Source organism: Pipistrellus hanaki (genome assembly GCF_964339955.1).
Source record: "Pipistrellus hanaki genome assembly, chromosome: 21".
NCBI classification, from domain to species: Eukaryota; Metazoa; Chordata; class Mammalia; order Chiroptera; family Vespertilionidae; genus Pipistrellus; species Pipistrellus hanaki.
In genome coordinates this window covers 1,661,586-1,678,680 of record NC_140523.1, presented here as the reverse complement: position 1 = coordinate 1,678,680, position 17,095 = coordinate 1,661,586, and the positions used below count along the sequence as shown (strand labels likewise).

At 56.3% G+C, this 17,095-nt stretch overlaps 2 protein-coding genes across 10 annotated transcripts in view; both read right to left on the bottom strand.

Moving 5' to 3' along the window:
• Positions 1 to 17,095, bottom strand: part of TTC23 (tetratricopeptide repeat domain 23) — a 995,109-nt gene that overhangs the window by 511,757 nt on the left and 466,257 nt on the right. The gene's annotated exons all lie outside the window — the stretch shown is intronic.
• The window catches only part of NTRK3 (neurotrophic receptor tyrosine kinase 3), a 174,405-nt gene that overhangs the window by 36,992 nt on the left and 120,318 nt on the right, over positions 1 to 17,095 (bottom strand). For 4 of the 9 annotated variants that reach the window (XM_084869075.1, XM_084869076.1, XM_084869077.1 and 1 more), the window contains exon 14: positions 14,893 to 15,027. The exons of 4 other annotated variants lie outside the window; for them this stretch is intronic. In XM_084869075.1, the coding sequence (XP_084725201.1) occupies positions 14,893 to 15,027 (135 nt within the window). Of the gene's footprint in view, positions 1 to 11,576; positions 13,558 to 14,892; positions 15,028 to 17,095 lie in introns of those variants that run through there. One more of the 9 variants, XM_084869083.1, reaches the window with a different exon arrangement.

Below are 17,095 nucleotides of genomic sequence, written 5' to 3'. Positions count from 1 at the left end.
CTTCTCGCCCCACACTTTCCATCTGGACAGCAGCGACCGCCTGTCCCCGAACAAACACCTGCTCTGCAGCCGTCCCACCGAAGGGCCGTCTCTGCCCCAGGCCCTGCTGCGGTGCTCACGGCAAGCCTCTGCCCCCGGGTCCCTGTCTCCCCGGCTCCTGGGCCTGTTTATCAGCGGGCTCCCTGTGGAGTGCCGGTCTGTGAGAGCTGGCTCTGAGTCTCCGTCAGAGCCAGGGCCCTGTTGGCCGGACAGATGAGAGACTGCCACGGCGGGTTTATGATCATCATCCCGTCAGCCCCCGGGACTCCGAGACACTGAGTGAGGCGAGCCGGCACCGGCCGAGGTGGCTGCAGCTTCCGCAGAGCTGAGTTCAGACGCCCAGGCAGACAGAGCAATTACCAAAGCGGGCCAGGGCCCCGCAGGAGGGCCAGCGCAGCTCTGGGCTCCTGTCGGGCGGGCGGGAGACCACAGTCCTCCGAGCACAGAGTCCGCCAGTGAACACGGGAATGTCAGAGCCACTGAAAACCAGACCCTCAGCTTCTCCTCCGCCTGAGGCCCTGCACTCAGACGAGGGCTTGAGCACGGCACTGACTCCCCGAACCACAAAGGGCCGCCTCGTCCACTGGGAAGCCCTCGGTTCCTTTGCAATCAGCTGGGCCCCAGGCACCGCTTCCGAAGGGGATGGCGAGAGACCGGCAAGGGGTGGGTGCACTCAGTCTTCGGACGCAGGGGGGGCTGCGGGGCAATGGGGCCGCCCTGTTCCGCCATGGCTGCCACGTTCAGTTCTCAGCAGGACGGGCACTGAGGACCAGGAAGCTGGCCTGCCATACTTTCCCCTCGGCCTGCCGCCAGGCAACATGAGGCACAGACCCCAGGGACACATGCAGAGAAACTGAGATCTTCACCAGTGGGAACAGGCCGCGTTTGCCTCTTTAGCGAAAGGCCCTCCATACCGGGACCCCTTCCCGAGCAAGACTGACCTCGAACCCCTTCCCAAGGGGACAGCAGGTCAACGGACTCACTCTCAGGTGGCTCTGTCCCCTGATTCGCTAAGGAAACAGCACGGAATGACCTCCATCCCCTTGCTCTCCCAATCTTCCTCTCCCCTTTCCGTCTTGCCCTGCTGTCTTAGAGGAACTGGTGGCTCTCTTTGCCAAGGCCAACCCCTCCGCCCAAGCTTGCATGGCCCGTTTCTTCCATCCAGTTTTTGAATCTCGTGTTTACCTCTGTCCTTCCCACTGACACGTCCCCTCCAGGATAAGGTTTCCCAGCCTCATGAAAAATAATGCTTGACCCTGCCTGCCGTGAAAATTCACCGCCAGACTCACGGACGACCCATATACCTTCTCCCGTGCCATCTACCCAGCTCCAGCTCTCCACGCATTCCCAAGCCATCACCCTATTTACCCCCTCACTCCCTGACCCACTGGTCCCAAAATCACGGGATTCCCTGAGACCCTGACCGCAATGGCTTTTTCTTAGTCCTCACTCAACACAGGAGAACCTCAGGTCCTTCAGGGTCTGGCCAAGGCTTCCCTGAGCTCTCGCGACGCTAGCTGCCTCGCACAGCATGAGGGGATGCTCAGGTATCGTCAGACACAGGTGTGATCAGGACTCTGGAATCCCAGGAAGCGCAGGCGCCCGGGCGTTTATCCCCGATGCTGTGTGTGACTTCATTGTGCCTATGGCGGCGGCCAGATGGGAACCATCTCTGTCACCCGCGTGCACAGCCCTGCACTTTGCAGGATGTTTAAATAGTCGTTAACCCGCTGACTGTCGTTAAGAGAATATGAGCCACTGAGGCATAAAAAACCCTCGGTCTGTCGGTCGATCGTGTGGGTGAATGCCCAGGGAAACGGGAAACATTCCTCCCTAAGAGATCTTTCAGAGGAAAGGAGCATTTCACGAAGGCCTTGGCTAACAACTTTGGAAAACGAAACAGCTATTTATCCGGCAGCCACCGTGCCCGGCGCTGTGGCGATAGCAGACCTGACTCGCAGCAGCAGCGGGAACAGGAGGGGGGTGGGGCGCTGCCAGGCAGGAAGTGAGCCAGCTCTGCGTGGCTAGAGGGACAGGTCTGGCTGCACTGCGCTGTCTGCGAGCCCCGCTCTCTGCCATGGGCACGGCGGGAGGGACTACGCAGTAAATGGGCACGGGTGAGGGGGTGAGGGCACCAGGCCTCCCTTTGGCCCGGCCTTCACCAGCAAACTCCTGCTCCATCACTCACAACGGCTTCTCAGCAGTCACCGCCGGGGGGGGGGGGGGGGGGGGGGGGGGAAAGCGGGAACTCAGAGTCCCTTCCACCCTGCGCTTCCTTCGTCCCCAGTGCCCTGGCTTCCAGGAGATGCCAGAACGCCTCCGGCCATGGCCACACACGCCTGAGTGGGCGCCCAGGGCTGGCGTCCACGGCCCCGCCCTCACCTGGCAGCCGGGAAGGCCCAGCCCCGGGGGATCCTGGGACACACATGGCACCTTGGCAGCCGCCTCTGACAGATGACCAACAACAGCTTGCCTGGCCGTGGGAAGCGACAAGGCCTAATTGCACTATTGGTGGCGACTTCCAAGCTCCTCCCAGGGCCAGTGTTTTCCCCTCCCCGCTCGCCGCTCGCCGGCGGGTCGGGATCCTTTGTGCCGCCCCCTTCTGCTTGTCTGTGCCCCGGACGTCTGGGTTCCTTCCGAGTCACCTGCTGTGTCGTCCATGCGTCTTGCCTTTCCCCGAGGCCTGGTCTCCGGCAGACACAGCCCAGGGAGACGGAAGAGGGGGCAGTAAATGTCTCTTTCCTGGTCAGCTTCTATCCCACCGTCACCCCAGGAGGACACTAAGGGCCCTTGTGAGTATATTTTTATTGATTTCAGAGAGGAAGGGAGAGAGAGAAACATCAAGGATAAGAGAAGCATGAGTCAGCTGCCTCCTGCACGCCCCCTACTAAGGGATGGAGCCTGCAACCTGGGCATGTGCCCTGACTGGGAATCGAACTGTGACCTCCTGGTTCTTAGGTTGATGCTCAACCACTGAGCCACACCAGCTGGGTTCTCAGGGCCCTTTCAGAGAGAAAAAGGAGGGAGGGTGTTGGAACCCTGCATATGGGTGCTGCTGTCACCACTGAGCACTACAAGAGAGAAAACAGCGCTATCCCCTGGCCTCCAAAGCTGCCAATTTGGATAATCTCACCACCAACCTCTCCACCCCTCCTCCTCCCGCTGCTATTCCCTGCTCTTTGCTCGAGCTGCCCACTTCTCTCCGGGGCGGGCGCCTCCTCCGCCGGGAGCCCAGATCCAGGGTTGGGCTGCAAGTGCCTGGCTCTGAATTGCCTGTGGCCTTTTACACCAGCATTGCTCCCCGTGGCGGTGCCCCGCTGGATGCGTTCCCGGGAGGCTGCCAGCTTAAAGGCCAGGGCAGGAGGTCGGTATGCGCTGGGCACGCCTGCCGACCCTCACTCTGACCCTGAGAAAGTCAAGGGCCGCGCTTGGCTAGTCGTCTGCACAGCACACGAGATTAGCAGCTCTATCTGGAGTGCCGTTAACATTTCTGGGCTGGACAGCTCAGGATCCCCAGCCCTGAAAGCAGGGAGGCTCTGGCCGAATGACCCCCTGGGAGTCACCTGGCCCTGTATTATTATGTTTAGGCCCCCGGCCGGCGTGGCTCCGTGCTCGAGCATTGACCTACGAACCAGAAGCCGTGGTTCAATTCCCGGTCAGGGCACGTGCCCGGGTTGGGGACTGGATCCCCAGTAGGGGACATGCAGGAGGCAGCCGAGCCATGATTCTCTCTCATTGATATTTCTCTCTCTCTCTCCCTCTCTCTCTCTCCCTTCTATCAATAAAACAACATATTTTTTTAAAGATTATCTTAAAAATATATTTAGGTTGAACCCATTTCAAAGAGCAGAACACTGTGAAGAAGGTAAGTGCATCTGGATACACCAGTCAGAGGAACAGTGTGTATCGCTACAAGAGAACCAGGAAGATCTCTCGGTTCCAAGAAAGCAGCCTCCTTCGGCCCCGGCTTCTCTCGCTGCGCGTACTGTTTCTGATGTCCGCCCATGTGGCAGCATGCAGCAGCACCTCACTGCTTCTTATTACTGGGTTAGTCTTCCATCATGTGTGTGCACCCATTCATCGGCTGATACACATTTAGGCTGTTTCTACTTTTTTTTTTTTAATTTATAGGGGAGAGCGCGAACGCAGTCCCCCACTACCACAAATTATGCAGTCGAGTTTCCCACATTTGGGGAAATCGCAGGGGTTAGCACATCCGGAGTGCAATGGATAAGCCTTGCCATGGGAAAACCACCTTCGTGATCATGGTGTCTCCCCCTGCCAGGTAAGTATAGGCTGTTTCTACTTTTGGGGTATTCTGAAAAATGCTACTATGAACATTTGTGTACAATTTGCGTGCGTGTGCGTGCGTGTGTGTGTGTGTGTGTGTGTGTGTGTGTGCATGTTTTGAATGTATCACCTATACAAAAATGTTTATGTTGCAAAAGATTGGTTAAATGGCACGTGCAAACACTTATGGAAAAGGAAGCAGCGGCATAATGTGGGTGTGCAGGTGCAGGCAGAACAGCTCGGTGCTGGTAAGTGATGGAGTGCGCACCCAGGAAAGCTCAGAGGGTGGGAAGCGGCGATGGGAACGGTGCTCTGGGTGACGGGTGGCGGATAATTTACATGTTTGTGTGCTTTCCTGGATTTCAAGAGATTTTTCTACTGTGAACGTAAGTTGCTTCTATAATCAGAAATAAAAACACCTCCACCAAGGTGCTATCAGAAGGGAAAAATCTTCCCATTCAATTTCACCAGAGCCTTTCCCTCTCGGTTGCAGAGAGAAAGCTATCCTCCCAACAGCCCACGAATGAGGGAGGGCAGGGTGCAGCCCATATCTGTCTGTCTGTCTGTTTCTCTCCCTTCCCCTCCTCTCCCTCTGTCTTGCTCGGTCACAGCATCTAGAAAACTGAAGATCCCCAATAAATACCAATCAATTTTGAAAGCCTCAGGGTCAGTCTCCATGGCAACCTGACAAGGGCATGCCGCTGTGTGAGTGCTGCCCCAGCGTGGACATGGTCCAGAAGGTGGAATGCTGCCTTAAGCAGCCGGGGTTGCCAAAGGACCTTGCTACTGAGCTGGGTGCCAATGGCATCGGGCTTCCCCAGGCGGCAAGGATGGACATCTCTCTAAACAAGGCAATGCCCCAATGGTCATCCCACTGGTGGGGTTCTCTGAGCTGCCACTTCTATTTACACAGCTGCAAACAGGTACCACGATTCAGCGATTTTAAGAACTACATTTAAGCCCAACTGCCATGGCTCAGTGGTTGAGCATTGACCTATGAACCAGGAGGTCATGACTCAATTTCCAATCAGGACATGTGCCTGGGTTGCGGGCTGGGTCCACAGTGTGGGGTGTGCAGGAGGCAGCCGATCCATGATTCTCTCTCTCATCATTAATGATCCTCTCTCTCCCTCTCTTCCCCTTCATCTCTGAAATCAATAAAAATATGTACATTTTTTTTAAAAGAACTACATTTAAGAACCTTCCTGCATGCTTACCTCACATGTAATCCCATCACACTACCTCAAAACTGCTCACTTGTCTGCACCACGCCTGCCCCTCACACGCCCACAATCACTGACAGTAGGGAGCGGAGGGAAACAACGGGGACGACCTTTCTGAGCGGCAGATAGGTCTGGGAGTATAAAAATAAGTACATTTCCAGAGTTTCAGAACAGGAGTGTCACTGTGACATTTTCACTGCAGAATGTTCTCTAGGTTCTAGGAGGTAGGAAAAAAAAAATCTGGAGAAAAAGCAGAAGTATTGGTATTAGTAATGAAAGCAACGCACCCTAGAGACCACGTTGCTTGTTTGAAGTTTACTGATGGTCTCATTTGCATGTTGACTAGCTTCTCCTGAACACCCCAAACGGTCCCCAAAGTGGCTCCGTTTGTTTGCGCCTCCGTGAGTGTCAAGGGCGTGCGGAAAGCATGAGTGGGAGAGGGACCAGAGCACGTTGGTGTTACGTGTGGAAAGGGAACGTAGAGCATCTCAAGCTTGTAATTTTAAATTGAACTGCAGTTTTGGGATTATTAGTGGGTTTCAATTGGCCATGCTATAGAATCAGGGCATGATTATCAACCAGAAAGCAACATCACTAATATAAACAGACGAAAAGACCCCATTCCTTCCATCTTCACCACCAAGACTCCCATCACCTCTGTGTCTCCCCTTTTAATTTTTTTGCCTCCCTTTTCTCCCCACTCACATGCCAGCAACCCTGCTGCCCAGGAACGGAAGTGTTTTGAACGCGTGGTATCCTTCATACACCGGCACACCCGGAAGAGGAAGACAAAACGTGCCTCCATTTTGTACCAGAGGCAACAACTGAGAAGGAATATCCCCCTCCCAGATCAACACAGCCAATCGTTGGCCTGGCCCAAACCAAGATGCTCGCGCCCACGCTGAGTCCTTGCTGGAGGAGGCATGGGCTGGAAGCTGATGGGGTGGGAAGAGGTCCTGAGGGGCATGCTCAAGACGTTTCACGAGAGAGAGAGGGGGGGGTGGGGGAACTCCTGCCTTTTGCAACCATGATTCCTAGAATCTGCCCCCCCCCCCCGCTCCCATATCAAAGAACGTATATTCTCTTAATTAAATTAGCAATAGCGATGACGATGACAAGAGATAACTCAAAGAGAGGCCAATCCCACGTCACCAAGTGAGAGAAGTTTTACGAGTTCAAAGGCAGGGCAGCTCAGTAATGGAAAGGGAACTATTATCTGAAGCCCGGCTGCTCCCATCCTCTGCGCTATAAATAATTCAGCGTTTTCTTTTTCTCTTAAATATCACCAAACCGCGCCGGAATCTTTATGTGAAGGGTTCTGCTGGGGCCCTCTCTCCCCTGCTCCTCGCCCTCCCTCACCGGCCCCGGCAGCTCCCAGGAGAGCAACCCCTCAAGCTTTCACATTTATTCTTTGACATTTCAGACTATTTGTCAGGCAGAGCTGCCTTCTTGAGATCAAAGTCGGAAAAATCTCGAAGAGAACTCCCACTTGGCCCTGTCCTGCTGCGACAGAGAGGGTCGGTTAACCCCCGAGCGCCTGCTTCCTGCCTCATCCAGAGAAGTCCCCCTGCCCCAACGGGAATGGTGGCTCGCTCTCTCCCTCTTTCTACCTTCCTCTTGCTTCCAAGTCTCCCCAGCATTCAGGAGGGGGCAAAGGTCCTTCTTCCCGGCTGATACACCAAGGCACTGAGCAGAAAGAGTCAGATCCAAGGACCAAAAGATGTCCCCCACTCAGAGACAGTACTGACTCCTGGGGGCACCTGTCCAGGCAGACTTTCCTCTAAGCTCAGAGACAAATACAGAATAGGGAAAGGCAACTTACCCCGGGGCATTTTGTTACTAGAAGTGCCCACCCTGGGCTCCAGGTCTTCGTTTCTGTGTGCTACCACTAGGGGGTGCCACCTCCACCAGCCCGGGAGGGTGGCCAGGGTTAGGGCTGGCGTCTTAGGCACTTACCATTTTCTTCCGAGAGATCACAGGGAAGGTTTCCTGTACCTGCCCGCCAGCTCCCAGATCACCTGTGTGTCTGTGCAAAGCAGAGGGCAGCGGGAGTGGGGACGGAGCCCGCAGCTGGCTCAGACGTCGGCCTCAGGCTGTGCTGTTCATCTTATTTATCGGAAGGGCGGTGATTGGTGAACACATCTTCTTGGTTCTTCTTTGAAGAGCTTCTCACTTTTAGTTTTCCTAAAGTGTGTGTGTGTGTGTGTGTGTGTGTGTCAGTTTACTAACAGATGCTAAATGAAGGGCATCCTGTGTTCCGTTACATTTGGCAGGACGTGTCAGAGCCTTTAGTATTCTTCCGTGCACGCGCGAATCTACAACAGGTGGCTATGGCAACAGTCTCCAAAGTTACCTGATTGGACTGGTAGCATTTCGTGAGACTAAAAGGAAGCATTGCTGCAGCCAACGTAAGGGGGGGGGGGGGTGCCTGACCCCCACAACGTCACTTATCTAAAAACTAGAGGCAGACAGAGGACGAGGTGTCTCTGCAAGGCGGGGGTTTCAAAGGAGGAGAGGACCGCATGGCAGAAACTGGAGCTTTGCCCAGAAAACGTATCAGTTCGGCCACGTGGTTGACTCAATAAAAGTATTAAGGTGGCCAAAGACATCTTCCTGAGACTGCGACCGGCTTACTGTGTGTTTCTAAACGACCAGACCGGCCATTTGGCATTAGAGGTGCGAGGCGCCAACTGCCCGTTACAGGAGCGGGAAATGTCAGACGGACGGCCATAAAGATTGAGCGATGCCGTGAGCCGTTTAGACGTGGGCTGGGGGTTTAAATCCTTCCGGGAAGGACCTTCTCAGGATGCGCGCTCCGTGGGAGGTGTCGCCTCGGCTCCTCGGGGGCTCAGGTTCCCACTGGCCGGCTCTGCGCCTGGCTCCCCTGGGGTGACAGGCTTCGGCCCAGAGCTGTGGCCCCAGAGGGGGGCAAGCAGAGAGAGTCAGGGGCCCCGGCTGTGTCCTCTCAGCCAGCCTAAGCGTTCAGAGACTGATGCTCTGGACAAAAATCGCTTTGAGGTTGCTTCTCGGGCTCTCTGTCACATGCATTCTCTCTCAGAGTTAACGCCTAAGATGTGCTGACACTTTGGTGTGTACGGGAGACATCAGCTGGGCTTAGCCAGCAGCCAGCCTGGCCTCTGGCGTGTCCCTGCTCCCTGCGACTGTCTGCAGGAGGGCCTGGGCCCAGACTTGAGGACTCGCTGTCCTTGACTTTGGCAGCAGGAGGGCAGACCTTGGAGCCTGCCTGTCTGGCGAGTGCTGAGGAAGACTGGACATGAGTGAGAGGGCCTTTGTAGGTCCAGGGCTCTCCTGGGTCCCGTCAGCTTCAGACTCAGGACTCTCCGTGGTAGGCGGCCCCAACAGCCTCAGGAACCTGGCGGCGTGAAGTCCACGCCTCCCTGGGCCGCTGGGAAAGACGCCGTGAACCCTGCCCCCCACCCCTCCACCCGCTCTCTCCCTGACAGGTCCGTTGGGGGGTCAAGATCGCATGCTGTTTGGCCAGAAGGCTGTCGCCAGCCTTGCAGAGTGAATAACGCTGTGATGCAATTCTAGCACAGCACAAGGAGAGAAAGTCGGTGGCATTTCAGAGCCTGAGACAGAATGATCACCAGGCTACGTGGAAGCAATGAGGTCACCTTACTGGGAACAGGTCCTTACCCTTCTCACTGCGGAATGAACTTGGGACAAGAGGCGGGGAGAGCATGGTGCCTTTTTTAAGGGAAACAGGCCAACGGCTCCAGGGAGGTCCCGGAAGGAGAACCCGGCTCCATTTTGCTACCGTGGTAACAGCACGTGGGTGGCAGGAACCAAGAGAAAGGGAGAGGCACAAAGGCAAGCCGGGTGTCCCTGTTACCACCAAGTCCTCCGGTGGCCCTCACCAGAGGGGTTTTCTGAGCCGACGTGATGCTCTGACCCTCAAACTCCTTTGTCCTTAAAGCCCCTCCACGGCTGAGCGGGGAGCTCTGAGCTGTCCTCCAAAGCCTCAGACAGCAATCGGCATCGCTCTTAGACGGGGTAAAAGGGAGGAACTGCTCAGTGTCTCTGCCTCTCAGAAGAGCCAAGCAAGCTCCCTTCTCACCTCCTCCACCTGCCCCTCTCCCCACCCTCAGCCAGATCAGAGCCAGGCGCATGTAGGTCAGGGGGGCCTTGAGCAGCTCCCGTTTGCACGGAGTCCTGGGAAAACACAGGACCCTGAGGCGCCCAGGGCTGCCTCCGGGACCATGTAGGAAGCTCATGCATCTCCTGCTTTCCAGGCTCAAGTTTCCACAAAGCCCTCAGCCAGCCAGGATGTCTCTGCAGCTCCGGCTGTTCTCTGGGGAGCTGGAGACTCGGCCTTTCCCCTGCACCTCCCATGGTCCCACAGCCTTTCCAGATCGGGCCTGCACAGACCTGGTCATGCCTCGGGCTGGAGGCCTTTGACACAGACTCTGGGCTGTCAGCATCCTCTGTGCCCTGTAGGGTCCGCGCTTCTCAGAGGTCCTCACGAGAGCCAGCACGCCCCACAGCTTCCTCGTCCTCCCAGTTCTCTTCATCCCCCGCCCGCTCCCCGAGCACTCAGCACCTGAACACGGCATTCATCCCCAGCCTCTTCAAAACGTGGGGGTGAGGAGGACCCACCCCGTCACGTACACACCCAGTAGCTCATGACAGGAGGCACCAGTGCCCTGATAGAACGGGACAATATACAGAGAGGAAAGGGGGTCACTTCAGGAAAGCTTTACCCAAGGAGGAGGAGGAATTGGGATTGAAATCCTACCCAGATGGGCCTCAGAACCCTGCTGGCATCTCTGAAGCGCCCCCAAAGCAGACAAAGAACCTTATCTCTTGTCAGTACGTCTCCTTCAACTCACTTTTGGGACCAAGTAGGATTGGAGGAGGCGGCTTCTTTAGCTCTGGGAGTAAGTACACTGTCAGATCCAGACTATTTTCCTGGAGGTGGGAAGTGCGGGGGTGGGAACGAGACTTCTAAAGGCGAACGCTGAGTCAGAGCCAGCCGAGGGACCCGGGGGCTGCAGGCAGCTTCACCCGCGTCACCAGCGGCAGCGTGGGCAGTGGTGGGCGGCAGGGCTGGGAGGGTGGCTCCCCGTCCCTTTATCCCCTGCTACTGCCGCCCTGGGGAGTTTTCCCTCTGCCCCTTCCGGGGAGCCTAAGAGGAAGGTATTATAGGTTACAGAAGGCATTTCCACCTTTCCGGCCGTGACGGAGCCCGGGACCAAGAACACAGAAGTGCCCAGCTAGCCTGCTGTTCGCAGCAGGACCACCGGACTCCCTCACCTCCCTCGCTGGCAGCCCACACGAGACCTGCCATGAGCCCATGAGCGTTTAGCCCACATGAGAGAGAGGGGTAGGGAAGGAGGAGGAGGGGGAGGAGGAGGAGGAGGAGGAGGAGGAGGAGGAGGAGGAGGAGGAGAGAGAGAATGTGTATGTGTTTGCATGCATGGGGTGTCTCTATAAATGATCCGCAGGTTGGCCCATCGTCCTCTGGGCAAGCTCACCCCAAGGCCCACAGGGAGGAGATGAACCTCTCCCATCCCACTGGTGTGCTGGTGCATTAAAGACACAGGAACCGCCATCCCCACTCTCAGACCCCCCTCCCCACATCCACTCTGAAGGAAGGGCCTCCACAGGCCTTGGCGCTCGGGCAACACAGAGTCCCCAGCCACCAAGAAGTCAAGAGTCTCAGTCGCTTGAGTAGTGTCCGGGGGGTCAGGAGGAATCTGGCTTCTGCCTCTTGTGCTGTGTGGCCCCTGGTGAACCACTTGACCTCTCTGTGCCTGTAACTCCTTCTTAGTAAGATGAGGAAGCACTTCACAGGATGGACTTGACCTATCTGAAGGAGCCTCAATGACAGCCACCGAAGGAACAGACTATAAACACCTTTGGAAACAGGACTTGGGCTAAGAAACTTCTTTAAAAGATTAACAGTAAAATGAGGCGGGGGGGGGGGGGGGGGGAGAGAGCTTAGAACTTCTATATCTTCCATATTCTTTGCAAAATTGCCAAATAAGAGGTCTGATCCAGCCATTTCATTAGAAAATAAAGTGTTTATTAAGAAACTATACACTGAACACTCCTATAAGTCTCTGTGGAAACACAACGCCCCATTGTGATAGCACAAGGTGAGGAAAATGGCAGAGTAAAAGATGCTGGATGGATGGAGCCTGGGAGGCTGGAAATGAGGTAATGATCACAATAATTAAAAACATCACCCTCAAGCTCGCGCCTTAAAGCCGCACTCAGGAGGAGGCCTGGCCCAGGGGCTGGCGGGACACAGTAGGGAACAGCCCGACATGAAGCAGGGGGCGCAGGGTGGTGGGGAGCTGGGAGGGCCCAGACCCACCTCGTGTGGCCCTGGAGAGACCCCGAATCCCCGGATGATACTTGGGACTCGGGGGCCTGGGAGACCACCCCAGAGACTGGGCAAGAACATGGAGTCTGTAAACCCCGTGGGAGCGTCTGCAGAATCACGCTGGGCGTCTGGTAGGAAGAGCCACCATGCACAGGACCGGGACATCAATCCTAAGAGGGTATCCTCACCCCCAGGCAAGTCTGCCCAAGGCGGAGACTCTGTGACCTACTGCTGTGCATCGCCACCCAAACTCCGTGGGTTCGATCCCCCACCAGCGGGCTCTAGGCCCGCCCCGGCGGAGGCACCCTGCTCCGGGCTCTCCCCCATCCGGGGGCAGCCGGGGCTGACTTCCCACAACAGAGGTACCGTGGGCGGTGGTCACTGGGCCCACGCCAAAGTCCTCTCACCAATGTGGCAGCAAATCTGGGAGAGGTTCAGACCCTACAACTGTGCCCCCTCTAAAAAAAAAAAAAAAAAAAAAAATCAAAGCAGGGGACCTCGCGCGTTGGGAGAAGGCAGCCGTGGGGAAAGGCCTGGGCCAGAGCCGGCAAGGTGTGCGCACATCGTGACCAGGGAGCAGGACGACACTTCCACGGGCGCCACGGGAGGGGTTGGGGGGGGCCTGGTTTTACTTCTCTTCCCCTTCAGCTCCTCTTGGCCTTGGCGTGGTGATTCCACTGGGTTCCACAAGTGCTCAGAGTCAAGGACCAGTGAAACGGGGAAGAGACAGAATCCTGGGATCACGGACTACCAGAAAGGGCCTCGGTCCCTGGTCGGCCAGTCCGCAGGCAGGAGCTCCTGCAGCCCAAGGTGCCAGGGAGGAGCCCCGGGGGTCCTACCCTCCGAGGAGTTTCTAATGCCACACGCACTGGGAGCCGTTCCAGAGAGAGGAGGAAGCAGGGGGAACTGTGTCCAAAAACACACGGGTCTGGTTTTCTCCACCAAAAATAAAAGCGCAGAGAACACCTGGGTTTCCACTCGTTCCTCTGAGGCCTAATCTGGCGCCAACGCTCGGGCCTGGCTCCCCCTCCTCGAACCGCCGGCTCCACCTCTGCTTAGATGCTCTTCCGCACCGGAGGCTGCGGGCGACGAGGTGGCTCAGAGGTGAGCCAGGGAGACCCCGGCTTCCAGGCAGGGCAAGTGAGGCCGGAGCGAAGCTGGACTTCAGCAGGCTTGCTTGTGGTGGCTGGGTTGTTTTTTTGCAAAGAAAGAGAATGGCTAGCATGTTTACAGGATGGTTCCTGGTACACAGGTCTGGAATTCTCTTTATCGGCTCTAAAGATGGCGGCGGGAGCTGCCTCGGAGGCCAGACAAAGAGGAACACAGTGATGGCTGGAGGGAGAGGGCGGCCCTGCCAGGGTGGATGGGGAACTCCCGTTTCGGTGGCGGTCAAGGGTGCGGGCACCCGTGGCTCATGCAGTTTCTACTTAGCATCCCCGGATCCAAAGAGAACAAGGCCTAGAGCTTCCAACCTCTCAGAAGGGCCAGCCTACCCAGGCGGCATCAGAACAGGGAGGCTTTAAAAGGAGTTTGTTTTTTAAAAGCCATGACGTCCTTTGCTGAAATAAACATTGACATCCTCAACATAGATGCCATGGTTAAGAGGCTTGGAATGTCCAGGAAGGCTTATTGGATTCAACATAATTTCTCTGAAACCTATAAAAAACAGAAACAAAAACAAAACAGAAAAACAGAAAAAGGCAAAATAAAGTAAAAAGCCAAAACCCCCAAAGAAGACCAAAACTAGGAGGGCAAACAGAGAGGGAGCTGGGAAGGGGGAAGAACGGGAGATTCGGGCACAGAGGGACTGGGAATGGCACCGTGAACTGGCAGCCAAAGGGCAGGAGAGGAGGAAATTAACTTAAAACCAAGCGTGGTCAGAAAAACCGGAAGCACTCTGTTTTGCTGCAGCCTCTACTGAACCCGGGAAGGGGAGTGAGCAAAATATCGGGAGTGTGGCCTCGGCCTCTCAGTGGGAGAGTGGGGGCGTGGCCTCGGCCTCTCAGTGGGAGGAACCCCTGATGAAGCCCTGAAGGAAGGATGCTTTTTCGAACTGACATTCTGAGGGGACGAGAGGGCCCTTTCTAACCCGAGCTGGAGTGACACAGACCACCCTGGGGGCGAGAGGAGGGAACTCTGCACTTCCACGCCTGCCGCTCTTTTCTCGTGGACTTTTCCTCTCATTTCACCAGGAAGGGGTAGGAAGTGACAGCTGACCTCTCCGCCGTCTCACAATCTCCAATCTTATAGGGGATGGACTGTCCTGAGTAGCCCTGGGGCCAGCGGGCCATGGGCAGCCTCCAGTGAGGAGGGCTTCCATGGCAGCTCAGCTCCGTCATGGCCACACTGCCATGGATGACTGGGGGTGTCCAGCGAGGGGGGGGGGGGTTCCTGATTGCATCTCTAGAAGGAGGTTTTTCCGCTAACATCAGGTCAAGACGAGGTTGGTAAAATAGTGTCTATAGAGAGTGTGTTGGTTTGCCTGTGCATCACGGGCAGCTGGAGGTGGGAAAACGATGGAGAGAGACTCAATAGGCTGCGTTGAGACTTCTCCCTCCTTCTCATATAAACAGAGTGGAGTCATCTTGGATGTGGGGAGCCCCGCTCTGCAGGAAGCAGGCTCGGGTTTGTGAAGATAGAAGGAACCTCCCTTGCAGGATATCATGTTTAGAGAGAGGGTCCGTTTCAAGATGTGACGTTTCCGGGATGGCTGCCCGCTGCTGACGGGGCAAAGGGCTTTCCTGGGTCTGGGCAGCCTGCCCCGAGGGCTGGGACACCTCTGCTCCTCTCCAGGCCCTCACACAGCCCTCACCTAGGCCTCTGAGGTGTCCTACCCTGGAAGGCTCTTCCAACCTAAGGGATGTTAGTACCAACCCCACACGGGCACCTCTGGGGCGTATGGAGACTCAATGAGGTCTTAAGATCATAAGGATCAACACTGGATGGGGGAGGGGTCTGTTCCGAATTCAAAAGCCAAAGGAGGTAACTCACCATGTGACCTTGGGTAAGACACTTCCCCACTCTGGACCTCAGGTTCCTCATATATATAGTGAGTTGATGGGACTAGATGGTCTCTATTGTCCTTCAAGTTTAATATCCCATGATTGTCTATGTTTGAAAAGACCCCTGGCAGAAGAGGCAGACAGTTAATGGTCAGTTTTGAGCCCAGAGTGCAGAAACACAGGGAAGTACCGTTCTTGAGGGCACAGTGCCAGGCAGAAACCCAGGTGCTGCCAGCCCCTGCCCTTACGCTGCCTGACCTGCAGGGCGCCTGGTTTACTTTAGCGTAAAGTCTAGCCGGCATCCTCTGAGTGTGGCACGGTGGCAGTAAAGAACTGTGCGAGGGAGTCAGGAGAAGGACCCGCCATCACCTGGCCTCTGTCAGCCCCTTTCCCTAATGTGCTTGTCCCTCTCCCCACGGGGCCAGGGCAGCCTGGGCTCCTGCCATCACTGCTACCTGGGTGGTTCCTCGAGCTGGAAGGAGGATTCCTAGGACCTGGGAGATAACCCTGCAGCTCCCAAGGCCCTCCTTCTGGCACCTTCTCTCCCATAGAGAAATTCAGCTCATCTCCAAGAGGAAAACAAGTACAAGGGTGGGAGAGGGAAGACAAGTGGGGGTGTTCTGCTCCTTAAAATCTTCCTTGCCTTCGTTAGGACATAAAGGCCGGAGAAACAAAAGCGGTTGGTTCGCCGGGGACACACAGACTACAGCGCCCGTGAACAGCGGCATGGCGGCTTGAGGGAGAAGCCTCCTCTGGAGGCCACGCAGCGTCCATGGCCCCGGAGGCTCCGGGGCAGGCCCATCAGCGGCAGGGCCAAGCCGGTCAGCCTCTGCCAAGGTCCCCGAAGCTGCCGCCGTGCTCACAGGCCTTTTCCCATATGAGCGGGATCTGAAGTTTGTTTTCTCTGGAACTCTTTCCCAGGTGGAGCCTTTCCAAGATTCTAAAGCTGGAGTCTGATAGCATGAGGCAGTGCTCCAACATCCTCCGTTCCTCCCCTCCTCCCCATCACAGCCCGGAGCAGAGAGGAAAAGGCAGCTGCTGGGGAGGGCAGGAAAGGCCCGGGCCACCGGGGACATGGCGGGAGAGGGACAGCGGGGGCGGGGAGGCCAGAGGAACAAACACTCTCCGAAGAAGACCTCGCCCACCCCGGCTCAGGGTCCCCACGTCCGACCTTCTCCTCCATCTGCCGACTGCGTTCCCCGAAGTCACCCGCGCAAAGCTCCTCGCCAGCCTTCTGGAGCTCAGGACAAAGCCCGGCCCCCGGGGCTGTCTAGGTGCATGTTTCCAGAGCAGCGAGCCAGAGACTCCGGGATCCTTACGGGAACAACGGGAAGGGGGGCTGTGAAGACGGGCCAGGGAGAAGGGGCGCTGCGTGCCCCCGAGGGCTGGATGAGAGGTCTGGGGGCCAATTCCACTGAACCAAGAGCTGGTTACGGCTTCACGGGCAAGTCCTTTAAAACTCATGGCCGCAGAAGACGGACCAGCCCCTATGGCTGTGCAAGACAGGGGAGGCCTAGACCTCCAGGCTTCTGCTTTCCTGATCGTCTCCCCTCCCGCTGTCACCCGGCCGCGCCCACACTCCAGGACTTGGAGTCCAGCAGCTGCCAGGGAGGAGACGGTCCCCGAATCTTCTGCCTACAAGTTCCTCATCCCACGCAGGAGTCTCTAGGCCTCTTTTCTGTCCGTGCTTCCTCCTTGTATTGTCTGACAAGATAACTTTATTACCTAACTCCATAAAGTGGTTTAGGTTATGGCCTTGATAAAAGGCCCAATACCAAATGGAGCTCACTATTGGATTATTTTCCAACATTTCCTCCTCAAATGTATTTGTCTGTCATCCCAAAGTTCTATTTGCCGTAATGCTCAGAACTTACACAGCACGGGCCGAGAGAAGCTCGCCTTACGCCCGAGAGTGGGTGGAAGCACACAGGAGCCCGGCACTGGGCGGCTTAACAATAGGGAAGAGAAGGCACGGAGCAATTCAGACCCTTGTCAGACAGAGAGTGAGAGCAGGAGCGGCTAGCAGGTCAGGTGTTGGATGTGGAGAGCTTGCTCTGCACCCCACCGCGGTCAAGGACATTATGGCCTCAGCATTCCCAACTTTCCTCAAGGGGTAAGAAGAGGTGAAGCGTCTGAACCAGTGTTTTTCAACCTTTTTTGGGCAAAGGCACACTTGTTTCATGAAAAAAATC